The sequence below is a fragment of the Cyprinodon variegatus genome, unplaced genomic scaffold (assembly GCF_000732505.1).
Source record: "Cyprinodon variegatus isolate N-32 unplaced genomic scaffold, C_variegatus-1.0 Scaffold700, whole genome shotgun sequence".
Taxonomy (NCBI): domain Eukaryota; kingdom Metazoa; phylum Chordata; class Actinopteri; order Cyprinodontiformes; family Cyprinodontidae; genus Cyprinodon; species Cyprinodon variegatus.
This window is the reverse complement of record NW_015151153.1, coordinates 292,779-306,112: the sequence shown is the minus strand read 5'-3', so window position 1 is coordinate 306,112 and position 13,334 is coordinate 292,779. Positions and strand designations below refer to the sequence as shown.

The 13,334-nt window shown below is 38.1% G+C and overlaps 1 protein-coding gene across 3 annotated transcripts in view; it reads right to left on the bottom strand.

Annotated features, from left to right (window-relative positions):
* map6 (microtubule associated protein 6) overlaps positions 1-12,589 on the bottom strand; it is a 31,787-nt gene extending 19,198 nt beyond the window's left edge. The window contains exon 1 of one of the 3 annotated variants that reach the window (XM_015394623.1): positions 11,647-12,589. In XM_015394623.1, coding sequence (XP_015250109.1) covers positions 11,647-12,338 — 692 coding nt within the window. In that variant the 5' untranslated portion in view covers positions 12,339-12,589. The remainder of the gene's footprint in view (positions 1-11,646) is intronic. The other 2 variants (XM_015394624.1, XM_015394625.1) reach the window with 2 other exon arrangements.
* Between the last annotated feature and the right edge of the window lie 745 nt (positions 12,590-13,334).

Sequence of the window (13,334 nt, the reverse complement as noted above, 5' to 3'; positions counted from 1 at the left end):
GAGGCAGAACTCTTCTAGTCCAAAGAAAACCCTCATTTGTTGAAATGGGGGGACGTATTGTTTGAACCCCTTAGGGGCTTTTAAAAACAAAAATGTCTTTTTTTGCGCTTTATGAAACAAAGTACCCTATATTTTGTGGATGTACAGCTACATTTCTCATGTAAGTTTGCGTAGTTTTAACACAAACATTTATTTTTCACATTGCACCAGTACAGTTAATGAACAACCTGTACTTGTGTGCTTGTTTGTTCTGTCTAAAATGTTTATTTTGGAATAAAGAGGTTAATATTGGAATAGAGGTTAAAATAATCGTTAGTTGCTGCCCTAAAAATTATATAAAAATAGCCCTCTTTCATCTAGTCACTGTTAATCCAATTCTGGAATGAAAAGGAAGGAGAGACAGAGGGTAAAATAAAAAAATAATAAAAAAAATCCTCTTGTAATGTGAAAGTCGGGGGTTTGATTCCAGTTCTTCTGCCACAGGTCGAAATGCACTTTGGCAAAGACCTTAACCCCAAAGGGCCAAATGATCTGTGTTTCACCGTAAAATACTTTATGTATATCGATGAGTAATCTTATTCATTACCTTGAAATAAATAAGTTATTTTTGACTTCTTCTGTTCCAAAGAACATTTCTTCCATCTAGGAAAATGAAGGAACTTGGTAAAATACAAACCATGTTTAAGATGAAGGAAAAAGGTGCAACTCTCTGTAACAGGGTATTCTAAATGACCTGTCAACACGGACGTACCCTAATTAGTATTTAAATGAGGAAAAGTCTTACCGCCGTCAATGCGAGTGGCGGCCATCTAGTTTAGTTTTGATTTCCCCGCTCATAAATTTGACTCTTAGGGACATTATAATTTACATTTTCTACTCTGAGGTAGATCTTTTTGTTGAATAAAGTCCTTACACATGATTGGTATTTCTAAAACATGTGTGATCTGGTCTCAGAATAAACTAAATATTAGAATAGTTTTTGTAAGCTGATAGTTGAAACTGTTCAAACTAATAAATATACCAGCATTGGTATGACCAGCAATGACCAGCAATGACCAGCATTGGTATCTCTGCATGTCTGACTGCTGTGAGATTTACATTTCTAAAACATTAATGTTTCCTTTTTGCTTGCACTCACTTTGTAGGGTGTTTTTTTTTTTTTTTATCAAAGAATAAACTACTTTAGCTCAGCTTTCTGTTGATTATAAATGCTGTGAAGGATTATTTTTAAACCAGGGATGAATAATCTTTCTGTGATCTAGAATTACAAATTAAAACAGGAAGCAATTGAGCATTGCTTCACAGACAGCAATCCAGAACAAAGGAGTTAACCAACTCCAAATTTTATGAGTTATATTTAGTAACTTCATTTCCCTAATCAGATATATTTACTGCTCCTAGCAGCATAATCTCACATCTTTCTTAGCTGTACGATCCGTACACTGATGCTGCCAAGACAAATTTACATTCTAAGGATTTTCTCTCTAACTCCACCCCATCTCAAACATCAGATAAAGCCTTGGCCTCAGTGGAAGCCGTCCAGGCGATCGTCTCCCTCAGGAACCCAGATCTGAATCCAAGCAGCCGCTCTTGTTTTCAGCTGGAGCTGCTCCTGCCTGCTGCTCAGCAGGAGTGAATTTTATTTCACTATTGTTACAAACAAAGAACATGCTTTATAGCAATTTTCTTTAAAATATAATTTTTGTAAATTTTGTTTTAAATTTTTTCAAAACAGTTTTTACATAATTGACATTTTCAAACTGGCATCTTTTTCCAGACTGTACTCTTTACTAATTAAGTGGAAGTATTACTTAATTACTTAATTAAGTAAGTAATGGGGCAAACTTTTCTTCCATAGATAAAATGGATCACATCAGTGGAGACATGGACGTTAAAAGGCCTGGTTGATGTTTAGTTACAACATCGGGTTTGAAAAGGTTCATTCAGCATCAGAGATTTAATGGGAATAAATTTCTCTGAAAAATCTGGGTGAGCAGATCTGATTAAACCAGATTAGCAGAGTTACATAAAGCAACCAGCTGATCTACAGAATCTCTCATTAAATCTTCTACTTTTCATTACATATTAAAATTCCTTGTAAATCGCTCCTTCGCTTTGTTTTTAAAAGCCTTTTATTTAACTGACACATTAAAAAAGCACTGGAGGCTGACATGACAAAGAAAAGCTTTTGTCCTGAAACTGAGTGGGTAGCAGATAGAAATCATGAACAAAGGCTCCAACAGCAGCTTCTCCCTCCTGATTTATAGTCGTGTAAAAATGACATTTAAAGATAATGGAGAGATTTAGAATATGAAGGCAAGATTGAAGGCTTTCAGTGGAAAAAGCTGCACTGATTCAAAGTTCTTTGGTTAACATGGTGGCTGGCAAAACTTTTATATAATTAAAATCCATTCGCCTTTATTATTTTGCCAGGTACACAAAGGAGTCTCTCTTTAAGTCCACGTGTTTTTGTCATGAAATACCCGAGAGGACTAAAAGAGTCAAGCAGGGAAGCTCAGGATGTTTATCTACAAAGTCTCATGAAGTACTTTAAACTGGGATCAGAAATGTTTTTTTCCCCTTTTTCTAAACCTCTGACCTACAAAGAACTAATGTTTGCTTTCAGTAGTTGTTTTAGTTTAGTTTTGTCATATAATATCTATTCTTTACAGGAGCCCTTCTGTCTTCATTATAACAGATCTCACATTTTGAACAGAAACCATCCCTAGTATTAGTATTAGTAAGAGTATTATTAGGTGCTATTGCTGTGCAAATTGCAGATATCAGTTTTATTGTAAAGCATGTATGAACACTAGCTGTAGGGGTTCCAGTATAGAGGCCGTCCTTCTGATCCAACATGATCCACAGGATGAAGCAGAGCAGATTGATGAGCTGTTAAAACACCTAATGATCCATTTCTAGTCAGACCTTCTGCAGTGAAATGCAGCTCTGGTGAAATCACTGATCACAACACAGATCAGATTTTTACCGTCTGACCAGATAATCACAGATTCCTCCAATTAAATCTGCTGACATCAGATTTCTTGGCGCGTCTCTAGAATCAATATCAAATCTAACCTTAGGTTAAAAAAACAACAACAAACAAACAAAAAACAATCCAAATTCTGGAAAGCAGGAACACTAACTGCTACTTTTGATGATTATCCCTATGACATTTAAAATTATATAAACAAATAAGCAACTTTCAATTAATTGTTTATCAATGGTTTAAATTCAATTACATTTTTTCCATCAGATTAATTAATCATGCAGCTTAGAAAGCATTGATTTTAATGCTGCAATGTTACCGCCGTCCACTAGAGCTGTAAATCCCAACCAGGGGTACTTGTACCCATAGTGGTCTGCCAAGGCATTGCAGGGGATATGTGAAAACCCAAATGCAATATAAACCAAGATTTTATCAACCAAACGATTAAAAATGGCTAAAACATGGCTAAAACATGCCACTGCTGGGGATTCAGGAGAAGCTCAGATAATCCTGCTAAGAACACGGTGAATGATGAAAACAAAGTAAAAATGACAGTGAATCTGAATATTATATTGTTGATTTTTTCCTCCTGATTTTTCAAGTTTAAATTTGTTATAGGGTTTTTATTCAGAAAAGCCCTAGATTTAAAAAACAAAACAAACAAAGATTTGTAACTTAATTTGATTTTGTATTTATTTCAATACTGATTCCTTTTCCAGGTAACAATTGATGTTACTATTTATTCTAATTGACAATAATGAGATGTCTGAGTATTAACTGTTCAAGTTAAATGTATTGTGGAGGATTACTTTTTTTTAAAAACCTGGCGTGTAAGAGCATGCACGAGCCCATCCTCGTGCATGCTCTGTTTAAAATGTGCTGTTCTCATAGCTCATACAAGCTTACTGTTTCCACATACAGCGGGGACTCTATAGTTGACTTTATAGTGAACTCAGTTAACTGAATGTTTTGACAGATGATCACTGCTTTTTGCTCCTTTGGTCACGTAACTCCTCCTCCACTGCATGGTGCCCCTCACCATCTTTGTTATTAGTGCCACTGTGACAGTAAATCTCATAATGCTTTGCAAGGAAAGCACTCAGTGCAAAGCATTCTGGGATATACCTGCCTTTTCTAAGGCCTTTCTTGTCTTCACATACACTTCATAGACACTTTTTCTCTTACGGCCATTTTTTGAGACAACTTTTATTGTCATTGTATATACACAGAGTGTATACAAAACCACATTTCATTTTCTACAGCTTTCATGACATTTTCATTTCTTAAAGTGCAGATGTGATCAAATTTAAACGGTGTGGGATAAAAAACATGGTGCTAAAGTGAGAAAGCTGAGCTTCAATGACTGTCTGAAACCATAGCTCACCACATAAATATGGCTGAAAGTGTGCATGGGCAGAAACAGATAGCTAACCGGACGAGAACGTAGGACGGCTTTACGTAAACATATCACCAGAATGATTGACAATTAGGAGGACCACTTATTTAGATGATCCACCTGGAATTTTAGATTCAAGCAACTGTTCCTAATGGATCAGCAGAGCAGTTAGTTTCGGCCACATGCACACTTGGTGATGGTCGAACTCTTTAGGTACCGTACATTTTTATCAGATATTTTTATGTTGCACATGTAACAATGAGCTGTTGGTTACCTGTATAGTTGTAGGTAAATTATAAAAAAGTTAAACGCAGCATCAGAGGCCCATACCACAAAGTTTGCTCAACTTAGCAGGATTACTCCCAGCTTATTCAGTTTAACCAATCCACAACAATGGCAGTCAGGGTCAACCACCAACCTCCAACCTGCATTTTTCTATGCAAATGGTCAAGTATTTGGTTGACCAGTCAGTTAAAAGGTTAAAAAGAAGAAGAAGAATTCAGCTTTGCTGTGTCTAGGTTTTTCTGAGCTCTCTCTTCATATCACACAAATTCAAACAATGGATCTGGTCAGCTGGTCTCTCAATGCACTTGATCTTATTTTCTCAACTGGAAGACAGGGAAAATGGGACCCTTCCTGTCCTGCCGGTATATACTTGATGGTATACACCATGGACTCCTGGACGGCTTGGAGGATGGTGTGTTTTACAAGCTTGTCACTGGAGGATGTTGAAGATGGATTTTGGATTTATCCTGTTTGGATTTAGAGGATACCTGCTGTATCTACAATTACAGAGGATGTCAGTGGCAAGTTGGGCATTGATCAGGCTGCCGGCAGCAATCGACGCCCTAAAAAAGGCTGTGAATGAGCAGGACTGGGAGATGAGCCGTAGGCTGGGTGTGAAGGTTGAACTTTAAAGGGGAGATGGGATAATATCTTGGATGTGCACGCTCACTTCAAGGTGGAGCCAGCAAGAAAAGACTCGAGGCTGACGGATAATTCCATTGCAGCCTGCTCTTAAAACAATAAGTGTTATTTTGGATTTGGACTCCCCTTTATCATACCTCCCCTGTTATGGCGGAAGGACCCACCACTGCTGGTGCCCCCTACCATCTGTGGTTGGTAGGGGGGGGCGGCATCTGTGGATCCATCCAGAACTGTAGTGCCGGTTGATATACTTCCATCTTATCAAGTACAATGGCCTGTAGACAGCGTTCATGGACAAGTTGAACGCATTTCATCATAAAAACACAACTGATGCTTAAAATGTCCGATTTACTTCCATGTGGCTCCAGCCTTCGATGTAACCCTCTGCTGAAATGTTTGCCTCATGTTTATATGTGCTTTTCTTGTGCTTAGCTTTTCTTGATATCTTAAACTGTATCCTATCAAGAATAAAGTGTGAAATATTCTTTTTTCCTCTCTCCCTCCCCAATGTGGCTCTTATCTTTCCAGATAGATAAAATCAGTGCTAGAGTGAACCGCCGTTCTTATGGCAGCCATAGCAACGCGCCAAAGGCAGTATGCTGCAGCACGCATGCCCTTAGTAAAACGTTCCCCCTGCCAGACCCCCCCACCCCAGTGTATGTGATGTATTTAATGAACGGTTTACACTGAAACTGAAATCTCGATTACAATGCAAATTGTAGTTTACAATAAAGAAATTGATTGATTGATTGATTGATTGATTGATTGATTGATTGATTGATTGATTGATTGATTGAGTAGTACTATACGTGTCTAAAGGGACAATCCTGACTGCTGCAGTGGCTTTGGTTTCTGTATTTTTTCCAAATAATTATGCTTACCAGCTGTTGTTATAGCAGAAAATTTAATGAAAACTCTCCTCAATGACAAACTACTGGTGTCTAAACAGTGTAACATTGTAATGACTTCAATGAACAATAAGTCCAGTTTTCTTCAGCAGGTTTGTTTCTCTGCTCTGTATCCTTGTGCTTACCCCCGTAGGATGGCCTGCTTTGAGTTTCTGCAGGAGAGGAAACAAAGAGCTGACTGGGCTGTAACAGAGGAGCCCTGAGCCTTAGATGGAGAGAGCCTGCCCTGCTCCCTGCTGACTGCTAAACAACACAGGCACCAAACAGCCGGAGGACTCTGCTGCTCAATAACAACAGGAACACTTCCCACCAAAGACTGCTCAGCTTCAGCACTGAGCCCAAAAACCCGCCTACACATACAACTGGTCATTGTTTGCCAAGGAAAGGCATGCAGAGCTGTGAAAAGATAAAAAATAAAAGCAGCTACTGAGCATCATGCACGCTCTCTCTCTCTCCATCAACATAAACATGCATCCTATGTGTTATAATGAAGCAGAGACGCAGCAGGCATGCATACAGCAATGACATGCATGACTTGATGCTCATCTATCCAGCTGTACCCATCATTCCCCAGGAAACTACCGATTACAGCAGATCAGCCTCATGGACCTAAACATTAGCAGCTTCCTGCAGCCGTTTCCATTAAATCTCATTGCACAGCAGTGAAAAGCCAAACTGTCACCCTGAAAGAGGGCAGTGAAAAAGTAAGATTATTAAACAATCAGCAGATTTATGAGCTGAATTAAAACTGGAAGTTTTCCGCAGGTTAACCAATAGTTATTCAACATCTGAAATATTTATATTTCATAAACAGGATAAAGGAAAAGAAGCAGAAAAGGTTAATTTCCCAACATTGTTGTTTTGTTCTGCTGTTTTTATTATGTTTATTAATGCTATAATTACTTTGGCCAAAGGAGGCAGGAGACCGTTAAGAGTTGAATGTCCTTCATTATAGAATAACTGAATGCTGACTTTGAAAAACAAAATCTATTAAAGGCTTTAAAGTTGTATTATAAAGTTATTTAAACATTTTTATTTATATAACAATTCCTTTTTTATATTTGTGTACATAGATTATATGTAAATATGTGTTTGTTGAATCAAAAAGTTATTTATTAAACATTTTCCGTAGTTATTCTTTTACTTAATGTATTTTGCAGGCCCCCTAACCCTGGTTCATTTCACTGATTTGGTTCAAAAATCAACAACAGCTGATTGAAAAGTTGCGTTATGTTGGAGTTAATGGTGATTCTCTAGATACAGTCAAATTGGGTCATGATGTTTTTTAGAAATATGTTGATCTGTTCCGATTAATCATAATGTGTAGAAACATTAACTGATAGAGGCTGTAATGAAATATTATATTATATACGAATATTGAGTTCTATGTAGTGACGGAAAGGCTGCTGTGGGAAAGACGACCTTTAGCAAATCTTAAAAGATTATCCCTGTTTTAGAGTTAACATTAAAAATAATTAATATAAGTATTCTCCCTATTTTTGGATGAAAGGGAAATACGAGGTGTTTGGAAATGATTTTTTCCTTTTATGGAGCTAACGCTGCTATCCTGCCATTAACGTGACAGCTGATGGGCTTACAAGTAGAAAAAGGTTAAAAATAACATTTTGTGGCGAGAATAACATTAATCCTTAAGGCCAGGTGTTCTTTTTATGAAAACTAAATAAAATACTAATATGTATTTCAAGCAGGTGATAATTTTCATTAAAATGAGGAATATCTGTACCATTTATCAGTAGTTACCGTTGAATTAATTAATCTGATCAATTTCAGAAAATAAGGGACTGAGAATCAGAACCAAGCAAAGGGACAAAATAGGGAAAAAATAGTCTTGTTAGAATCAAACTTTGTTTAGCTACTGAATTTATTGCACTTTTTTTTTTACTTTAAATTAATCAAAAAAAGTTTAATCTGTAACAATTATACTGCAGACTAGGGCTGGGTATTTTCACCAAAGTCCGGAATCGATTCTATTTTGATTCATACAGTTCTAAATCGATTAATTTCGATTAAATCTGTTTTTACAATAGTGAAAGTGGTTCAACTGTGTTTTAAAATACTCATGTATTTTACTGTTTCCTGTCATATTAAACACAAAGTGCAAACTTTTAAATCAGACAGTTTAAATTTGAGATGTGAACAAAACTGTCTCAAAATGCAAACTTGTTTGTGAAAAGTGAAAAAGTGAAGCCTCACTCGAGCAAGCAGATGTGACACAGCAGACATGCATGAGCTGCATTATCTCCTCTGCACAAACCATATGTGCAGCGTTGTCTGTAACAACTACAGGGTGTTTGCTGGTCAGCTCCATTTGTTAATGTCTTCAGTCAACCTATTGGCTATATTTGCAGCTGTCTGGCTTGAAGTAATCTTGAGTGCATCTTTCCTGCTCAGTCGAATGTGAACGTCACGCGCGTCACTATAAAACTAATCAATCTCATTCCCTAGACATTGATTTTGAAAAAATGTAAAGAAATCGATTAAATAATTTTTTTTACCCAGCCCTACTGCAGACATTCACCTATTAAAAAACTAAGCTGCAAAAATTAAAATGCAAAAATGTGTTGACCTCTCAATGACTCAGGCCAAATCGATCAGCACTAGATTGAGTCTGACCTCTTTTTGCCAATCCAAATACACTAATGTGATTTTGCAGGTGATTATTACTTTGTTTCTTGCTTTAAAATTTTTATAGGTGAATTTCTATTGATGAGTTATATGATTTTTTTTATGAGTGAAATTTAGCAGTAGATTTTTTTTCATACCAAATTTTAGCAGGGGGAAAAACATACAATAAATTCAGATACATGATTGCACAGGTTAAAAATAAGCATATGTTCAAGGTCTAAACACTGGTTCTAATGAGACGGTGTTTCTTCCATACAAAGGACATACAGCAAAAACACAATTTAAAGCCACATTTCATATAACATAAATACTGACTTATGTATCAGATATTATTTGAAAGTTTGTCTTTATATCTAGTAAGAGGAGCAGGAATATAAAATGAATAAATAAAAAGTATTTTTGTTTTCTCTATTTCTGCCTGGGCTCAAATCACCCCTAGGTTATTACAGCCAATTCAAAAGTGACAGTAAATAACTCTAACGTCTCAAATATCACTACAATAGATTTGTTTTCAGAGGTTGAAGGTAGCTTGTTTCATATATATCTGTACTTTAGTTGTGTTGGATTTTTAAGTTTTTCTTAATTAATATCCTTATGAAAGTATTGCTACTCTTGAGAACATTTTCTGGTTACTCTACTCAGTAACTTGAGCTCATTGAGACCAGGTGAAAATACAGTTAAGGGTAGATATTTTACTTACATATATGCATCACATACAATCTAGGAATGGACTGGTTGGAAAAACAACCAATCTAGTTGGTTAAACCAATTTTGCTTAGATGAACCATTATACTGGTCAGAAACTGACCGACCCATTGGTTTCAGATCTACCAATTTGATCAGTTAACCAAACAACCAATAAAAAATGGTTACAGATGGTTTACTAATCTGACTGTTGGCTGTAGTCAAGCGTAGTAATAGTCATGGACCTAGAGAACAATCACAGTGGTGTGTTCATGTACAACATGCTGTCTATCAATATCTAAGGGGAATGATGGCCTAGTAGTTAGGGCTAGGGGTGTAAATCACATCCATCATGGCGATTCCATTCAGTATCAATTTCCTGACCCAACGATTCCATTATTTGCGATACTAAAGAATCCTTCTACTGTTTACGCCAGTCTGTGTGTGCATGTGGAAAGAGGACAGTGGCTAAAGGAAGCAAGGTAGGAAGGCAAAATAGGTATAGCGCCTCCACAGCACGGGAGTCAGAATTACATCCAGGAGCAAATGGATAAAAATGGACCGGAGGGAAAATAAAATCATGAATCGATTCTCTTGCGGACGTGTCGAAGCATCTGATCGTCGGCTGTTGGATTGATGCATCGATACAAAAATGATTATTATTTACACCCCTAGTTAGGGCATAGAGCTTGGAATCCAGAGGTTGTGAGTTTGAGCCCCACTCCCAACAGAATGCCACTCTGGGTCTCTGAGTAAGACCCTCAATCCCACACTTCTCCCTGGGGGGTTCCATGATGGCAGCCCACTGCCCATCCTGAGGGGATGGGTTAAATCCAGAGGTAAATTCCTCAAATGTGAGATCAATTAAAGTTGAATTATGATTATTAAAACTAGATGGGTTTTTTTAACCAAAGGATTGGTTGGATATATAACTAACGACCAGATTGGTGAAATTCAAACACATCTTTTGGTTGTATTATATTATATTGTCCAATAGAATACACAGTAAGGGTTTATAGGTTAAAATATTTCTTTTAAATCATGTTGTTTATTTGGATCCTTAATTATCTTAGTTTTTACTTTTAAATAACAGAAAAACTTCCTGCCTGTTTAAATAACTCTAAATATTATATCAGATGTCATGGGCCAATATTACTCAGTACTCGAGTATCCATCTAACCTTATGTACTTTTTTGTTCTTGATTCATTTGTTGGACCGCTGCTTTCTTCTTTAGCAGAGGCGTAGCCAGAATTATTTTATAAGGGTGTCCAGGCAATAACCAATGGAGACTGAGGGGGGGCCGAGAGCAGATAGGCACCAGAACCTCAGGGTCAATCTACACTGTTCCAACATGAAAATTAAAGAGCAAAACATCCATATTTTCTAAATAAAGACAAACTATACTTTCCTACAGCCTTTGCTCACAAATAGATGCATATATTTAAACATCCGTAATTTCTAGATAAAAGGTATAGTGGATAAAACTCTTTCAGTTTTGAGTTCTGGGGCTTAAACCTTTTCCATCGTCCTTACCTACTTTTGTCAATAAACATTCTGCATAAAATTGATATTTACAAGCACTAATATCTACATAAATTAATTATTTGATAAGCTTTTATTAAAATTGTTATTTATCTATGATTTTACTGAAGACTCCTCCATGACTTGTAGACACAATTTCTCTTTACCCCATAAAAGAAAACATCTAGTTCTGAAAAGAGCATGAATTCTGTATTTATCATCTTTGATATTAGAATAGTGATGTCTATAATTAACCCAAAAAAATTTAAATGTTTTGAATACTCCGCTTGAGAGTATTGCTGCATCCAATATCTGTATTAAGGGGGTAAAATGGTAAAAACCCCTGGCCCCCCATTTAGCTCCACCCCTGTACTTTAGTAAAAGATGTTAACATAGTTTTATTTTTACTTGAGTCATTTCTTCACCAACCGTTTTTTTTTATCATTTAAACATCCTGACAGTAAACCTGGTCATATCAGACTGTTTATTAGCAGTGACCCTATAATGACCCTAATGACCCCTGAAGCAGGACCCTCTGCTCCACCAGCAGCCAGGCTGACTGGGATCCACTCACTTGTAGGAGCTGCCAGCGCCGATCTCCTGTTTGATCTGTCGGTTCAGGGCATCCACCGCCGCCCTGCCTTTGCCCTCTGCCTCCACCTTCAGCACCACCTGCTTACTGGAGCGCTTCTTCCTCTCCTGCCTCTGCAGCAGGTCTTTCTCCTGCACCTTGTCGGCTATGGCGCCCTTCTCCACGCCGCACTCCGCCTCCAGCGCTAGGTGCTTCTTCTCGTGCCTGGGCCGCGGGTCGTGCCTGGGCTGCGGGTCGTGCCCCGCTGGGGGTATCCAGGGATGGTCGTACCTTTTGGGGATGGGCCAGGGCTTGAAGTCCTTCTGGTACTGGGTCTCGGTGTTGAACGGCGTCTCCGGTTCGTGGTACTCGTTCCTGGGTTTGCAGCTGGGCTCCGGACGGACCTTCCAGTGTTTGAAGTCCTCGCGCATCACCGAGCTGCACACGCGCTCCTCGGAGACGCACCTCCGCGGCCCGCGCGGCGCTCTGGCGGCGCGGGGTTCTGCGCGCAGAGGCTGCGTTTCTATGGCGACCCCGGCCTGTGGAGGATGGAGCTGCGGCTGCAGCTGGATGTGCTGCATCTCCGACACATCCGTGTATTTAGTGAAGACCAGAGGCACCGCGATGTCAGCCTTATCCAGCTGGTTCCAGAACCGGGCCATGCAGCAGGCCCGGCTGATGCAGGGCCAGGCCATGGCGACTGATACACCAAAAACACTGCTTACTTCCACTGACACGACAGAAAATCCCACTCCACTGCACTGATTGGAGCAAACCAAGAGAGGGTCCGACGTTAAACCCGTTTATTTAATAATCCCATAGTGTGGAATAACCGAAGGAGAGAGACGCTGTTAAAATGGACCGTTTCTGGTTCCGTCTGAGTCCGATCTGCTGTTCCTGCAACATCAGGGGACCGCAGGGAGAAAGGGCCCCGCCCGCCTCAGCATCCCGACAGGAACCGAGGAGGAAAAGAAACGTCAAGCTGGATAATTTCACTTCCCCTTTAAAGCACAGAGGCTGCAATAAAATAAAAACACGCAAATAAAATTATACATCAAGCGCACCGTTTGCTGCTTTTCAATCATAAAACACGTTTGGTACAAATATTAAAAATCATGCAGCAGTTTTTTAATTTAATCCACTGATGCAAAGGACGCATTTTACATCTAAAACCTATTTTATAACACATATGAAAACTATTTTTTTATGCAACTTGGTTTAAAATATATGCTTTCTGTTTATTTTTAAGGTTATAGAAATTATATGGAGCCAAATTTGTTGGCCAATTTTACATTATGTTCTGCTAAATGTACAAGAATTACACCCAGTAGCTTATTAATTGTGTAAAACTAAACACAAATACATGAACCTAAAAGTTTAGTTTTCCTCTGTTGGACTTCATTGCAGTAAGAATATTCTAGAAATATTTTTGGGCTGTTTTTTAGGACCAGCTCCTCATTAGACTCAGATTGTTTGGATTATTTCTTTTGCAAAATACTTCAGGTTAGGTCCGATTGCAGGGAGAACGTTGCTATTTATTTATTTTTAGTAATGACTAATAGCCTACATGTCTTTATGCTATAATTTTGTAATGTATTTTAGTTGTGTTATTGTGTGGTTTAATATGTCTTTGAGCAGCATCTGTGGTAACTATGGAATATAAACTGTGTTTAGACTGTTTGCATCCAGGT